The sequence below is a fragment of the Ictalurus punctatus genome, chromosome 19, assembly GCF_001660625.3.
Source record: "Ictalurus punctatus breed USDA103 chromosome 19, Coco_2.0, whole genome shotgun sequence".
Classification (NCBI taxonomy): Eukaryota; Metazoa; Chordata; class Actinopteri; order Siluriformes; family Ictaluridae; genus Ictalurus; species Ictalurus punctatus.
Genome location: NC_030434.2, coordinates 23118938 through 23136437, shown reverse-complemented (window position 1 = coordinate 23136437; position 17500 = coordinate 23118938). Strand labels below are relative to the sequence as shown.

Sequence of the window (17500 nt, the reverse complement as noted above, 5' to 3'; positions counted from 1 at the left end):
AGCTAATACATGTAAAAGGAATGATGTCATGTCAAGTCGGGTGGGTTTTTGTCGTTCCTCTAATATAATTTAAACTCACAACCTTGTGATCAGTAGCCCCGGTGTTTTATCCCCCGAGTTACCACTTTGTCTTGGTAACAAATTTAGTGAAGGAAACTCCACTCACACACTGACACTTACTTACACACGGGTGGGGACTGTTCGCTAAACATCTACAGACAGGTGACCAAGCCAACTTAGATGTTGGGCCTCGAGCAGCCACCGAAACGGCTCGAATGTGCCTTGGCATCTATTATAGATTTCTCTGGAACTGTACTGGAGCAATGCACACCGTTCTTCCAAAAGATTTTCCCACGGTTGGTGTTTTGATGATGATGATGGTGGTGGTGGTGGAGAGCACTCTCCAACACGTGACTACAGAATCTCCCATTGAGACTCCCATTGAGATTCCCATTGAGATCTTCCGACTGTGCAGGCTTCACATCATGTGCATCCTCATGAGCCCGGAGGATAAATGGTAAATGGCGCACTTATATAGCGCATTTATCCAAACGCACACCAGTGGTAGCAGAGCAACTTGGGGTTCAGTGTCTTGCCCAAGGACACTTCGGTATGTAGAGTCACGTGGGCCGGGAATCGAACCGCCAACCCCTACGATTAGTGGACAACCCGCTCTACCACCTGAGCCACAGTCGCCCCGATGGGTATGGAGAGACCACACCCCCATCGGGATGGAAAGGTTTCATCATAGGATAAAGGAGATCGGTGAGAGGAACTGCTTCACGCTGATTAGCTCTAATTGCTAAGTGAAGACGTTTAGTTTAGGCAGATGCGTGTCACGATGGGAATAAAAGTCATCAAATTAGCTGACATTTCATTATTTTATACGTCACATTGCAGAGTTACAGTATCCGCTATGTAATTGTCATCAGTACTGGATTACATTTGTGATCGTTCCAGCGCTGCAGACAGAATCCTGTTACACCGACTCCTTCATCCCCTCTTGAGTTTATGCAGCTTGTCAGGACTCAGTGCTGTGTGTTTGTAAAAGTGAAGCAAGCTGCGCGCCAGAGTTCCACTGCGTGGGCCCCTGAGAGAGTCGATGAAACATTATCTGGTTTCTAGTGAAACGCTGCTGTAAAAGAAGAGAAGACGCTCTATAAACACTCAGTGCGATGTTTCTGATGACAAACTGATGGTGTATCTAGAACTCGAAGGCGGTCGCGTTAACCGGGAGTGAATAGGCAGTAGGGTAAAATTCAGGTAAAAAAACAAAACAACAACCACCAAAAAACGACGTCTGTCATTTCAGCAGAAAGAATCAGAGTCAGAACCGCAACTGCTGAGGAGTCTCTGAGAACTGTTCTGAGCCAGCACGCTAAACCTCTCCTTACATGAATACATAAACCCGCCACTGGCAGTTTGATTTATTCGTCTCATTCACTCGCACTGCGGAAAGAGGCAGATCGCAAACGAAAACCATGGTGTAAGCGAGCTGGAGATCACCCACCTTTACGAATACATAACAGAGCGAAACTACTGAAGGCTCCAATAACCTCAGTGCTGAGTCATGAAGCTTTTATACAGCTTCAAAACCTCAGGCTTGTTTTCAACCCAGAAACATTTTTAGGAACTTTTTCAGGAAGTCTTGAGCCGCGGTTCCATTTTCGAACAGTTCTTGAACCGTGGTCCCTGCGTAAGAGTGTGTAGTTTTCTGTGGACCAGGAACTACTGGGGAGGGACATGGCTGAGCGGTTCGACACAAGCCTCACAGGACGGCTAAGACTCTTACGTGGCGTTTTGAAAACCTCCGTTTAACTGACGAGCGACGGTGGTGTTGGTTTTCTCTCAGAGGTCCGATGGAAAGTTTGTGGGACACTTCGGTCGGGTTTGTAAATGTGTCCAGTAGCTCAGTGCTTGAAGAAAGCGGTGGAAGCGTGCAGTTTCTCTGCTGGTATAAATCCTGTACGAGTTCTTGTCTTGCATTTCCACAGTACCGCAGGAACTGAAGACAGTTCTGGAACATTACAGGGTTCAGGTTAGCTTTAGACGGAGTCGTAGCATAGCGTTCATTAGCTGTATTTAATAATCACGACAACGGGCGGTCCTCTTTAACTTTAACAGCTTAACGTATGGCGTTATGTTCCTCTTTGTCACTCCGTGTTCTCTCTCTCATCCTCCCTTTTTCTTTTCCCGCAGTCATTCCCTTTTATATCACACACATTACCTACGATCTATGATTTACCATTTATTTTCCCCTTTGTTGTTACATGGGTGTTTTATTTCTGTGTCCGTGGTTGACTAAGATCCGCTCGGTCTCGTGCGCCGCTTAATTCTGCCTGTATAACTCCGCAGATGGAGGAGCTGCTAGGAGCGATGGAGAAGGTGAAGCAGGAGCTGGAGTCCATGAAGGCCAAGCTTTCGTCCACGCAGCAGTCCCTGGCGGAGAAGGAGGCCCACCTGACCACACTGAGAGCCGAGCGCAGGAAGCACCTGGAGGAGGTTCTGGAGATGAAGTAAGAATCTGTTCTCTCACGACATTTATTTTCAAACCTCATGCGGCTTTGGGTATTTTTTGTTTGTTTGTTTGTTTGCTTTTGCTTTTTTAAAGCACTAACCCGTCATGGCAGAAGTTAGTACATAAACCCGCTGCTGGAATAAAAAGGGTTCGATGGGACGTTGTAAAGCTTTACCTCGGATTAATCTCCAGATGATCATTTTCCGGTCAAGTCGTTTGTCTTATCGTTCAGAATTCAGCGAAGCAGTGCGAGATGATGTGAGTCATAAGACGCTCGTGTTTCCTCCACGGCAGTGTGTAGTATTTAAGGATAGTGGTCTAGAAAGCCAGTAAGCTCTATAAGAACCAAACGGTTTTCTGAGTGCCACTTTAAACGCTCTAAATGGCTTTTTCCTCCCACACTACAGAGACACTCAGATGAAGTGCAATCCGAGCATCTCACCCACCCGCACTGTCTCTCTCACTCTTCCTCTCACACACACACGCACTCATCTATCTCTCTCTCAGCTCTAATCATGCCTTAGTCTTATTTATGACAGTGCTGTAGTGTTCTACTTGTCTTATCTGCGGTAAGGAAGAAACTCCTCGACTTTGCCCGCCGTTAGAAGGTGACCGTGACTCTAGTCTACAGTTTAAACTTTCACGGTCCCAGCTACCGGCCTTCTCTCTCGGCACGATTAAAGCAGGTCCATGTGGCACGCTTTGAACTCTGGAGCTGAAACCTAAAGAGGTTGTGTACATTACCGGTGTCTACTTTGGCCATCAGAAATAGTCACGGTCCTCTGCGTTGATTTGTAACGCACCGAGAAATCGAACGTGCGTGGTTTCAAACATGCACGTGACGTTCTGAGTAGACGTCCGTGAGCTGGCAATGTCGTCCCCTTCTTAAGGGTAGCAGTACAGCACACGCCATCTGGTGTACAGAGAGAATATAGAACAAGTGTAGAAACATTTGGAGGGAAAAATTGAGTCAGAACTGGCATTTTAAGAACTTTTTTTTTTTTTTTTTTTTTCCCAGCAATTTCCAAAGGTCTGCAGTTTCCTTGGGGATGGCTTCTATACGCACACGTAGCGTTCCTGTTCGGGTTTTTTTTTTTCCCTTTTTCTTCAAAAATAAAACCCAAGACCCCTGACCTTTTTCTGTTTCTTAATCCGAAAGAAGGAAAATAGAAGTGCGCCTCAGACGCAACGTCCAAACACGGCTGTCAGAAAGCTTGAAGCCGGCTTCGGTCAGACAGGGAACGCTGTGTATCTACTCCGCCCTCACACTTAACCACACGCTTCCAAAATAAAACGTCTTCGCCCAGAGAAAATACAGCCATGAATGCTGGTCTGATACATTCTGTATCAGCAGGAGGAGGAGGAGGGGGGGGGAGTGATGGGGGGGGGGGGGGGGGGTCTCTGTGTTTTTGGTAATGAGAGAAGAGCGATCACGGCGAGGGGAACAAGTCCACTGAGGAGGCTCTGTCGTGTGCCGTGAGACAGTCAACTGAAGGAATCATCAAAAACCAACACGCGATGAAGTCTACTGAGCAAAACGTAAAGCGGATAATGTAAACGGCTCGTTCGGCGATGAAGAGAGAAGATAAACAGAGCAGTAAAGATGAGAACTCCAACACATTATTCTATCTTCATGTTTCCTCTCCGTTTCAAACAGTCTTAATGTCATCATCTCTCTGTGTTCCCTGTTCTCCAGATGCGATGCGGTCAGATCCTGTTGTACTCGAAGCTCGTCTGATGTGGCGAGGGTTTCTCACTGTCTGCCTTCTTTTTTTTTTTTTTTTTTCTTTTTTTTTTTTTTCCTCCCCCGTCTTGCATTCTTTTATTCTTTTGTTCTCTCTCTTTCTCAGATCATGGCTCAAAGTCTTAGCTCAGTGTTAGCGGAGATCAGTCGTCTCCCTTCGAACAAATGTTTAACTCTCATCCAGCGTTTGTTTGGGAGCGGGGAACATGTCCGATGGCCCGATGGGAAACGGCTGCTGACAGGGGAATAAGTCTTAATGAAGAATTCCTCAGATGGTCAAATGGAAGCATTTGGCTTGTGGTGTGTCGGAAATGTTGTCTCCGGCATTGTAGCTGGAAAGTAAGAAACCGAGACGCTGGAGAGACGAGAGCAAGAGTGTACGGGCTCTCTTTAGATAAACATTTGGGGAATGGGGTGGGGGGTGGAGGGTGGAGGGTGTAGCTGGGCTCGGAGGAAGCACGCATGCCCATAGCATAAAATAAATAAGGCATAGAAATGTCGTTTATTCTGTCAGGACTTTTAGTGTGTTTATGAATGTTGCTTCATTGGCACAAGTCACAAAATGGTCGGTTATTATTTATAGATTATTAAATGATATTAATAGGGGGGGGGGGGATCAATTCCCCCCTCTCTGAATATGCTCTAAAGTATGAGGCCTGGGAGCATTGCTGTGAAAAATAATAAACATTTGGGTGGTGTGATGTGGCTCAACAAAAACATATCATGAATCTCATAGGCATTTCCATGATACACACAAATAAATATATATATATAGGTCATTATTTAAATAAATAAAATCATTAAACCGTTGAATAAAAAAAAGAATCGTAATATTGATATTCTAATCATGGTATCACCCAGCTCTGGTTACTGTTACCACCACAGAGTAAACATTCAGCCCTACGGTGGAAAAGAGGATTTAGGGAGCTGAGGCGAGGGCTTGGGAAGTAACGCGGTACAGAGGAGCAGAGCTAATTACGTGCTGTTTAAAGTCTTATCGTGCTCGAGTCTTTCGCACAGTTCTAGCCTCATTGACTTTATGCTTAATCCTCAGAGCTCACATGCTCCTATGATCTCTAGGCCAGGACTTCATGGCCTCTGACTGTTCAGGGCTTCTCAGACGCATCATGTCAGCTTCTTGCCGCCTCACCACCCAGGCAGAGCACGTTAATCCGCCGCAGCTCCTTAAACCAGACGTATCGGGTCTGAGAGAGAACCCTGGGAGAGCTCAGCCCACGGCGTTAAATACTCTAGCGTTCCACGAAGCCAGGAGGACGGTCGGCATGCAGAAGAAAGCGAAAAATAACAGACCGGTGAAAGAAACTACAGAGCTTATAAAGTTATATTCCTATATAGTAGAGACGGTCGATCTTGAAATCTGCGTCCCGATACAGCGCTCCAGATTGCTCTGAAAGTCCTCCTTGGTGTTGTGTGGGTTTGTTTATTTCTTTGAAAGCTTTGTAATAGCATTTGATGAAGTTAAGATAAAAGAGGGCACAAAGCACGTCGTAAAATAAAACGTACTAACTTTTTTTTTTTTTTTGCAATCTGTGTCGTTTGTTTTTTTTTTTTTTTTTTTTTTAAAAGGTTCCAAGAAGTTATAAATGAAATGAGAACGTATCTGGCAACAAGGCAACAATCTAAAACATAAGGAAAAATTAAAGTCGAACGTTTTGCCATCATCCGGATTTGAAAAAGGAAGTGGACAACATCTGGCAGATTCGCAACAGATATTTTCGAGAAGAAAACACAAAGACTGGCCAAGCAATCCCATTTCAACATTGTTATTATTACATCTAAGAGGATCCAAAAGCTGCCCAGAGGACAGGATCGAGTTGGATGCAGTTGTAAAAGCAAAGGGTGCATATACAAGTTACTATAAAATATTTATACCGCAGCGCCGTCGACAGGTGTTGATTCATTTTCTGTAACAGCGGGGCGCTGACAGTAGTGCTACAGAGTGTAATCCAGCCCACAAGTTTATATTAATGCGCGTGGTCTGTAACCTGCTGCCGTTTCTATAGTAACAGATTGCACGTCCGTCGATAGTAAAAACGTGCTTTAAGTTCACTAAGCAATAAACGTATCCCGATATGCGGAAGTTTCCTGCAAGGAGATGTTTGTTTATTATTTCCTGAAGGAGTCTCCAGTGTTAGTGCTCTGTAACAGTCAGGACCCTTTTTTTTTTTTTTTTTTTTTTTTTTTTTTTTTTTTTTTTTTTTTTTTTAAGGCTGCAACAGTCACAAAAAAAAAAAAACCTCTGCGCAATCCTGTACACACTGATTGTTGCTATAACATAAGTGACAACAGGAACTAATTGATTTGTGAACGTTCCAAATCATTAAACATTCATGTCCTTCTTTAATAAGTAAAAACACCAGTTACTGACAAGTGGTTGGACAGGAGTAAAACCCTTTCTCATGATTTTCCAGGAAAATAACCGACTATAGAGGGGTAGCATTAACGCTTTCTGTCAGGCCGTATCTCGCCATCCCGTCGCTGATTATTTTCATGTACCGCCCCGTTCTTTTGCACTAAAATAAACATCGTTATAGGACATTTTCTATTAGCGGCTTCACAGAGAAAAGCTTTTCCTTGTTGTTAATCCAGTATGCCTTTCATGCAGATGTTATCTCTGATCATGCGTGGGGTTTTTTATTCTGTGTATACCATTACTCAAAGAGTTCTCAGAGAATAGAGGGGGGGGGGGGACACTCCACTCTGTCTTGGTGTCAGAGTTCCCCTTAGGCCACTCACTGGAAAGTGTGGTTTTTAATACAGCATTGCTATAGTCGCTTGACTATGAATCATGTCTAGAGTGAAACTGACTCGAAGCTGAATTTCAGGCGAACCACCAAATGCAGTGACTATATGATGCAGCTTATATCCATCCCTTTGTCCAGGTTAATCAGTCTAAGCAGTAGACCAGTATAATACTCCTAGACATCTTAATCATCTCTCTCTCTCTCTCTCTCTCTCTCTCTCTCTCTCTCTCTCTCTCTCAGTCAATTAATGTTCATCATATTCTCAGCATTGGATCAGATCTCAGCCACACAGCTGCTCGAGGCATTTTGGGTCTAAAAACGTCCTCGCTCGCCATTACAGCCTGGTTGAACAGCTGTCCGTGCTGAGACTCGTCTGTCAAGTCAATGACCTCTCTGAAGTTTATTTCCTCTCTTGGTTTGCAGAATGACTTGCAGGCTAATTTTGTGTATACACATTCTTAGAGGTTGGTTTGTAAGGATTTTTGTAGCTGGAGTTTATACGCACTCGTACAGATGGTGCAAAGATGCGGCGTTCTCTGGAACTAGCGAGATTCATTTTCCAACCAACACTTCTCCGTAACCAAAGTGAGGTTTTCTCGCTTAACCCGCTCCCCCCAAATCCCTCCCAGCGCAAACTTGCGACCTGATCGATCAGGACGCACATTTCTGGAAAGTTTTGACGCTCAAAGTGGTCACATTCCACCACCATCCACAAACGTGTCCTGGCGGTTGAGGGGGAAAAAAGTGAAAGCGTACATACTTTCCCGTGCCTTAAATGTCACAACGAGCAAAGCGTATCGTGATCTCGGCCCCCTGCTGGTCGGAACGTCACGCATCGGCGACGCGAGGCATTTTGCTCGTCATGAGATCTCCTCCAACTGCTGCCTAGCTGGACAGATCTCCTCGCAGTCTACTGTACGTCTCTCCTGACCTTTAAAGCCATAGAGCACCTGTGGAATGATGTGGATCACAACATTAGCCGGTTTCGAGATCCACCTACGGCACCACCTTTTTCAGGAATGGGAGAACAATCCCACATTCATAGACGTGTTGGCGCTATAAGGCGGAGAGGGCAGACAAACTGAAATGGAAAGAGTGATTGTACAGCCACCCTTTATGTACGGACTAGAACAGGAGGGAAGGGAAATGAGAAATGGGTTTCTCGGAGAGAAATCCCAAAATGCTCCCGTTCTTCTTCTCTTCTATGTACGTGAGTGTGTGTGTGTGTGTGCGCACACCAACATTCCTTGGGAATGTTGAAGGTCAGAACGTCAGGATGTGGATCCATATGTCTTATCAATGGTGCAGTGATGGAGTGAGAGCTAGGGATTTCTGCCCTGCAGTGGAAAAGAACGTCCTGCCGACGGCTCCCCTGCGCCGATAAATCATCGCCAGCGACTTCAGCCTCTCGCACTCAACGTCCTGGCACCAACCCAGTCCTACACTTATGTACCGTACCGTTCTTCCATCACACTATCATCTCTATCCTTCTGCCATACCGGGCTTGAGTCGAAGGAACAAACCCACCAACTGCAACCTCGACCCAACCTCCATTATGTACCATTATGTGCTCCATTATACACCCACAACCATTAAACTCGAACAAGAATCTGTTTTGTCTATTGTTAAATAGCTGCTATTTTTGCAAAACGGTCTTTCTTGAGATGAACTCGACTCGCGAATCATCTTTTCTTGACCATGCAGCTCACTTTCTTGCGCTCTCAGCACTTTTCGATTAAGAGCGCTTGGCTGCGCGGCGGAAAGTTTCACTGGATGGCGGCGGGGTCGTTGAGTGGATTTTTGCTCCGTGTTGTAAGTGCAGACGAAAACTTTATTATAAGTGGCGTGTAATCAAGCCGAGCTCTACTCATGTCCAAGAATTCATTTGGGCTCTTATTTATGCATGACCAGCATGCACTCACACACCTTTATCTGGCCCATATATCCCCGCTAGCTGCTCTTTAAGCAGTTTGCCTTGGCTCGGCGGCTCGTACGAGGGTGCTCGAGGTGACAAGGACTCAGACGTTGGAGCGGGAAGAGGTGGAGAGAGAGTAAGGGAATGGGAAGGGAGGGAGGGGGTAATAAAGCTTCATGCTGAAGGCAGGTGGCTGATAAGGTGAAAGAAATGGAAATGCAGAGAGTAGCCAGGCTTCTGGGCAAACACAGAGCGAGCCTTCGCAAGCCAAACACAACAGACGAGTGGAGACGGTTCAAAAAGACTACTTCCACTCACACCCTGTGAATCTGTCTCTGGTGTCGCAGTTTTTCTTCAAACCCGTTAAAATTTCTGCGGTGAGAGCCACTCCACTACGTTAACGTATAAGTCGTTGCAGCTATGGCTTCATCCGCCGTCCCATACACACTCGCTTAAATCGCAGAGCAGAAGGATGAGTCGAGGAAAGAAAGCTGTCGTCATTACCCGTTTCACATATTCCCTGTGTTTTTGTTTTAGAAGACCGGACACGCAAGATCATTCTCAAGAAGTCATTGTTTGTTCTTACGCGTCATCGGAGTCGAACGTTGATGTTTTTGGTAGCACTTGGTGTACCTGTTCGTTTTCTCACCAGCTTTTTTTCAGACAGTATCGAATGTAACGTGGCTCAGTTCTAATGCTTTTGACAGGGCCGTTGGCCGGGCTTTAATAAGAAAACATACGCGGTTTATTTCACCGTGCACTGTAGAAAGTCTGCGAATAGATTAAATCCTTGATGTTTCTTTAGAGAGTTTTTAAGGCTATTAACTGGAAAGGGTTTAAATATGAGCACATAAACAGATCGTATCTACACACCTGGTCCCCCTTCATCCTTACATATTATTCTATAAGGTTTCCCTGTAAATTTATAAGACACACATTGGTGCGCAACCCTCCATCGAATTTTCTCCTGTCTCCGTTTCCTTCCTTCACATCATCCTTTATCGTGTTTATTTTCGTCGCGTGTTAAGCAAACAGCGACAGCCACGGTCGAAGTCTCAGGAAGATCCGGACCAGTCCTGGTACGATATGCAGGAAGCGATCAAAACCGGAGCCGATACAGATGCGCTGTCGCTTTTTGAGGCTGCTGATCGAAAACACCGCCACGGTGACGTGATAACAGAAGGCACGGCCTGAAGGGCAGAGACTGCACGTATTCATCAGATGAACGGCGTAGTCTGAGATGCGTCATTTGTAAGACTATCACCAGAAGACGCCAAGAGCATTGGCGTAAGCGGAGATCGTAAAAGGCCGGCGAGTAAAACGGACTCGAGTGTTAAGTTACATAACGTGTGTGGGGAATTTCATGGCAGATGCCTCATGGGAAAATACAACTTGAAGGCTGCAAGTTTGCCTGAACATTACCTGTAAATATGTATATATTATTCAGAATGAACACTTGTCTGTCAGCAGATCAATACAAATAAGACGCGCCCTATAGCTTGGTTGAGACTAGAGGTGTGCAGATTGATTAACGTGAGCGCGAGTCACTGCGTGAAGCATCTAGAGCGGTCATTCGGTCATCCTTAGTAACTGCCTGGTCAGGGTTCACGGTGGTTTAAGTTAGGCTACGTTTGGTAGATAGATCATATTGCAGGCAGGCATGAACGGGATTTTAAAAAGACACTCCCATATGCGTCTCTCGTTGAGAATGAATTGGACTGCTGAACTTCTCAGTAATATCTGATCTCCAGACAGGAAAACAGATTCCACTCCTTTATTTACCCTCCTCTTATTTTCCAATTGTCTTTGCTCGTTTTCTCCGTCTCTCTCTCTCTCTTTCCCATCCAGGCTTTCACTGGCCGTCTCTGCTTTATATCGTCCCTCTGTCTCTTTTTCTTTTCTTTTTTTTAAATTAATATTATTCTTGATTTAAATATAGCTAAATAAATCTCTCAGCACGCTCGTGTTAACAAGCCCTGGAGGTGGCTTTTATAAGTTTCCTCTGATTTGTAACTGGAGTATCATTTTCCCTTTCTCCGTCGCCATGTCAACATGATACCGTAGTCCTCTGGAAAAGCAGGAGCCTGCCGTGACCCCCTCATTAATCAGGTCTCGGTACCAGACAACTGCACCGACAGACTCCGAGACCCAATCGAGACGGAAATGTATCAAAACGGAGAACGAATGTATCTACTCTCAGGTGTTTCACGTCTCGCTGGGGCCCCTTCGCTTTTCCTCTCTGAAGACGGAGACAGATGTTGCCCAGCTGAAAGAGGCCTGTTGTTTCAGAGTAAGAGGATAGCCGCCCAGCGAGAACCCCTGTAGCTTCGCTGTTCTGTATTGACATTAATACTGTTGTTGTTTTGACAGTAATGACTCAAATGTTAGCGCAACTCCGCGACATGCGATGCACAGAGCAGGCACCATGCAAATGGCTAGCTTATGTTTCCTGACTCGTTCTTTCTGTGCGTAGACATTTGCCAGTGGAGTCTGGTTATGTCAGTTCAAAGACATTTGTGTGCATGTGTGCTAGGTTATAAAAGGGACATTTGGTCTTTGTGAGAACCAAATGTCTCTTTAATGATAGGAATACATAAAAATGACCATACTGTTATATTTGGCTGTAAAAAAGGTAATAAAATAGTTTGGCTCTCATTTACGTGTGACAGACGTACGGCCAACTGCATGCACTCGCGCACTGTTATCTGGGCCTTTTGCATATTAAAGTTCGAGCTCTAGAGGGTTAGATTTATATATAGGCGTGGGATATAGCTTGGCTGTAGTTATACACAAGCTGATGAAAGGATAGTAGAAACAATGTGTGTGTTTTTTATTATTTATTTATTTATTTATTTATTTATTTTATACATACGTTGCACACGTATATAATAGACACTGACTGGCAATGACCGTTAATGACGGCATGATTTGTCCTAACGGTTCATCACCCAAATATTATTTGGGTGATGAACCGTTCTCAGGACAGCGGTGACACTAACACGGTGTGTGTATGTGTTGCAGATTCGAGTGTATAAGGCTTTGAAGCGTTGCCCAGGGTTTTGTCGTCATTCCCTGGTTGCAAAATCGTCCCCCAAACAAACTGTCCAGGAGCTGGACAAGGACGGAGGATACTTTGACCTTTTTGTCATCGTATACAGATCATTACAAGCAAGAGTGTAATAAACATATTTTTGCTCACACCAGCCCCCGAAAACGTCACATGTACTGAACGCCGATGTACTGAATGTTAGTGTCTCGTTGGTTGATGTGAAGATGTGTCTCTGGACTTTGCCTTGATTGGACACTGGTGCCTTTGTTCTGTGTTCTTCATGTTCTTTGGCTACTGGAACATCCTGATTTGCCTTGAGGATCAAAAAAAATTCCTTCTCTCCCTTCATTCATTCCTTTACCCAACCACCCACGTGCTCGTCAGTCTACTCATGGTGCTACGTCCAACTATCTACTCATCAACCCTCCCATCTGATCTTCCGTCCTCTGACCCATCTACACATCTAACCATACAAACCAACCGTGCGCTCATCCATCCGTCCGTCCGTCCATCCATGGAATCGGCATATTTAAAAAAGAACGCGCTTTAGTCTTTAACTGTGCTTGCGTCTTATTAAATGGCCAGTAAGATCTCCAGCAGAACTGTACTGCTGCATCTGATAAACTCATCTCAGTGATGCACGCGCTTCCATTTCAGTGTCACTGATGGATTAAAAATGATCCAAAACCCAAATAATAGATGCTCGGGGTTGGTCCTGTGATGTTCTCCCTCAATTCATGGACGTGTGCCAGTGGGTACATCTATACCTGATAAATCTGTGTGTGTGTATATGCATATAACAGTGAAGCGTCTGGAATTCTTGCCATCGTAACCATATCATAGTACCAGCAACCTGACCCTTATTCCCGAGTCAAGTCGGGTATAGCTGAATTTGATGAACTCTCCATGGTTAGCTGAGCTGACATAAGAGCTTCTCCTTGCTCTGGCAGCTTATCTATTTTCTTCTCATAAGTGGTCCTCCCTCCCCAATCAGAACCGCACACTCAACACATGCTTTCCAACGTCTACAGGCAAACATCTCAAGGTAAAATGGATAAATTCACCTCCGCGCCAGCCAAAAAAATCCCCAATCCATATGCTGCTGCACATTTCCCCGAAGCGTCGTCCGACTGCTTAGCTTAAACGATCTGTCCGGCCTTCGGGACAGCCAGGGATCGCACATGCTTTCCAGATTGTGTCTCGTCTTGTAGACCGTTAGCTGGCTGTACGGTGAGGGATACCGATCAGGGTGTACGTGACCGCAGACGGAGGTACAAATGAAGGATTTGACCATGTAGCCCATGCACCAAATTTTAATATTATCTGATCGTTTTGACTTTTATTATTAGCGCTTATTTATAGTGTTCGTAGCTTAGCCGGTTGCCCTTGACCATCAGGAGGTCACATGACCATAACATGCATGTAGGTCATACTGGGAACGCCGCAATGTGTGAAGACTTCATAGAAGCTTTTGAAATCTGAAAATACTTATATAATACAATCTTTACCAACATGTCAGTGGAACGGGTGTATAATATAAAATTTTATTTATATATATATATATATATATATATATATATATATATATATATATATATATATATATATATATATATATATATATATATATATAAAAAAACCTGGGGTTATGTCTTCTGTTAATTTTACAGAAGGGAAAATACTGCATCATCTGTCCAGACATGTACATGAGCAGTCCTTATATACACACACACACACACACACACATATATATATATATATATATATATATATATAGATATATATATATATATATATATATATATACACACACAATAATAATTGCATTACCTCACCTCCTCATGTAAAACTAATCCCGTACGAATAGGGCTATAGTAGACTGCTTTGTACAGGCTTATAGTGAAATCCCAGCCTAGGTCGAAGAGGATCGCACTGTTCGCACAGCTTTTTTCATTTTATTTATTTATTTTTTTTATCTTTTCTCTTTCCTTTCAGCTTCCAACTCTGGTCCAGTTAAATAATTCATGGTGCCACATTTGAAACAGGAGCTCCAGAGATGCGAGGACACGATGATCATGCATGTTATGGCTCATCGAAAATATCTGTCTGGCTTCTGTGGTGCTGTCTTGGATTAGTTCCAGTGTGAAAATGACATGCATGTTTTATTAAACCTCAGAGCTTTTGCAAAGTAATACGTTATCACTGTGGCAGTGGAATAAAAGTGTATCCCCGAAATGAAACGTAACGTAACGCGCAGCGCAGCAGCTCAAAACTGATAAGAGCGGAATCTAATTGGCCTGAATAGTGCAGGCTCCGTAGTGTGTGTGTGTGTGTGTGTGTGTGTGTGGTGTTCAGACCCCCTCTCTTCTCCGTGCCAGTACACTGTAGCTCCTGATAGCTGCTCTCTAGGGAGCACTTCGCAGATGCCTCTCTTAAACACTCATTTCCCTAATAGGCCAATCAGGGCAGTGCAGGATGCAAAGCGTGCTCCCGTCTGCGTGTTGGTTTCGTTTCCAGCCTCTTTTTTTTTTTTTTCTTTTTTCTTTCCCCTGTCTGAAGAGCCTAACTCATGCGTGCATGCATTAAGACGAACCGGCAGATCTTTTGCACTTTGTTTGTTCCGAGTTTCTAATAACGCTCTCATGCAGAGGAAACTTCTGTTTAAGGAGTCGGAGGGGCATTATTGAAGCGTGTTTACAAAGGAGATTAAATCCTTGCGTTTGTGTACAGCTTATTCTAGCATGTTTGTAGTTTTGAAATGAGTAGACTAATGTGGAACAGTAAGCTCACTCCGAACTCCCCCTCGGTAATCACTGATGAAGCAGCTTTGTTTGCCGACTGCGCAGCGTCTGCATAGGATATGTTTGTTTTGGCTGTAGGCCATAGTTAGCTTTGAGCTGATGTGAGTGTGTGTGCGCGTGCACTTTAACAAATATCCGATTGTGCGTATGTGTTTTGAGAGCAGCTGCGTGAATGGATGTGTGTGAAAGTGTCTTAGGGTGGTCATGAGAGAGCTGTGGGGTTCAGGTTCCGCAGGAGGACGTCACTCTAGTCTCTCCATCACCACATCAAAGCTTCGTCTGTATGGGAGTCGAGGTCAGAGCTCTCCTCCCGCCGCTCTCCTCTCTTCCCTCTCGCCGTCCAGACCAGACTCTGCGCGCAATACCGCTGGGCTAAGTGGAGCGATTGACTTGAGGAGAACTTTATTAAGCCCTGAGAGAAAACCAACCATCCTTCATCCGGTATCTCTCTCTATCTCTCTCTCTAACCACTCGCTGGTGTCATTCCTGTTCACTTTTCCAGTCACACCGTTCTGAGAGTCACGTTAAAGCTAAGATAATACGTGTAAAGCATCATCAGGGTTTTTTTTTTTTTTTTAAATTATATTTCATAACATTCTGATGCACGTCCAGGAAAGAAGAGCTACTTGGCTCGGCTCAACAGGCCGGAAAAGGGAAAGAAAGCCCCTTATTCCCTACTCACTTTGTTTAATTTGGTACGTGGCTATGTTCAAACGTCCTGAATCCTACCGTCTGCTGCATTCCTCACATCAGCTGAGTTGAGATCCGGTTGGCATTAGTGCGAATTTTATTCAGTGCGTTAATAAACGTCCGTGGACGTGGGATGAACCGGGGACACGGAGATATGTGGAAACGCTGATTAAATCCTCACGATAAAGTGAAGCGAGGGGGTAGAAGGGTCCTGCTTACTGCAGCATCGAGAGAGGAAAGAAATACGCCAGGCAGACTTGAAGAATCTTTTTATTTGCGCTGTAAGAAGAGGATATGAGCTCGTTTCGCAAATGTTGGCCAACGACTTGCCGACTTTTAGTTGGGGGTGAAAAGATCCTGGTTCATACGCAGAAAAGGGTCATGTAGCTGCACAGACGCACACTTCACCTGGGAATTAAGTTCGTTTCCTTTATCTGTGATGCGTTTAACTGGCTCACTTACACAGACTGCCACGGGGATGATGGCGTATTTTTGTCGGACTACCCGGACGTTAGCGTCGCCCTGGTTCCCTCGACAAAAAGCCTATAATGTTTTTCCCCTGGCTTTTGGATTGTTGTCGAAAATAATCTCTGTGGCCAACAAATGTTTATGATTTTTTTACACGTCTTGTGATATAACCTTCAGAAATAAGCGCAACTTTTATGTATTTTGAAGCCTAAATACAATCACCAGGAGTGAAAAGCTCAAGTGGGACGACCGTATAGACGAACTTCACTGCGGTCACATGACGTCAACATCGCCGCCGCTAAGCCAAGCCGGTGGTTTTCAAAGTGGGGGCCGCAGCCCCCTTGGGGGCCGACAGGGGGCGCCCCTGGGGCCTCAAAAAAAAAAAAAAAAAAATGGTTATCTGAGTGAAAAATAAATTCTCACTCAGATACCACACACACACACACACACACACACGATCAATTCCTAATGTAAAGATGTAAGATGTAATTATTAATTTAAAAAAAGGGGGATATATTCAGAAGTCTGTATTTTCAATGTGTTTTAAAGACATCTTGCCAAAGGGGGGCCTCGGTCAAATGTTAATGCCATTTGGTGGGCCTTGCCCTGGGACAGTTTGAGAACCCCTGAGCTAAGCGTCCGACGACTCTTTCGAGCTTTATTTAAAACGCACTACAAATGGAAAACACTATAAACTGATCGATCTACGAGTCGGAGAGTTCGAACTGGAAGAGTTTGCAAGAGCGCGAGTGTAAACACGACGAGGCTGATGATGACGATGATAGATGAGTTTTCCTGTTCGGCGATGACGTTTACTCTCCCCGACGACCTCCGTAGTCCCGTTTATCCACTCGTTATCGACCGCCTTTCTCAAGACGTGTAAGCGCTTAAGGTAATGACGAGCGGGGCATTACTGACGTATTTTATGTCGGGGAATCAAACGTGAAAATATCTCTTATCTCAGGCGTTCAACCAAAAACCCAATCAAAAAACCCCGCTGACCTGGGGACGATGGAAGCGGACGTTTCCGGCGTCCTGTACGTTAACGTAAGACGTGTGTTACAGACATGAATACCATGCACATATGATTTAAAATACCATGTGGATGATGCAAAGCCCACACGTATTCCAGATGTGCTGCATCTGTAGCAGAACAAAATGAACTAATGCAGAGATTAAACTCCGACCGAGTAAAAACAAAGCACGTTTTAATTAGCGCCTGAACCACGGCTGCTAGTTTTACCGAACCACTTTCGCTCAGAGCTGATCTTCTGGCTCTGGATCCTCTGTGGAGAAATCAATCTATTCCGGGAGGCCCCGTTTCTCTGCCTCTGTCCCCGCTGTGGGAGAGACGTCTTTGATCGTAGACGCCTTTTCTTTTCTTTTTAAACTCCTGCATGCCTTTTCCTTCAGTTCTCCACTTTCACCCCCTTCCATCTCATTCTGGCTGTGCTCGCCGTGTCCGCGACCCCCACGCTCCCCTCCATACGCCCGTCTGGATTTCATGCGCGTACCTGTGCAGATTAATACGGTGCCTGGAAAAGTCCGTC

The 17500-nt window shown here is 44.8% G+C and overlaps 1 protein-coding gene across 6 annotated transcripts in view; it reads left to right on the top strand.

Annotated features, from left to right (window-relative positions):
- The window catches only part of erc1b (ELKS/RAB6-interacting/CAST family member 1b), a 212586-nt gene that overhangs the window by 112516 nt on the left and 82570 nt on the right, over nucleotides 1–17500 (top strand). For all 6 annotated transcript variants that reach the window (XM_053688509.1, XM_047162090.2, XM_053688508.1 and 3 more), the window contains one exon: nucleotides 2356–2516. In XM_053688509.1, coding sequence (XP_053544484.1) covers nucleotides 2356–2516 — 161 coding nt within the window. The remainder of the gene's footprint in view (nucleotides 1–2355; nucleotides 2517–17500) is intronic.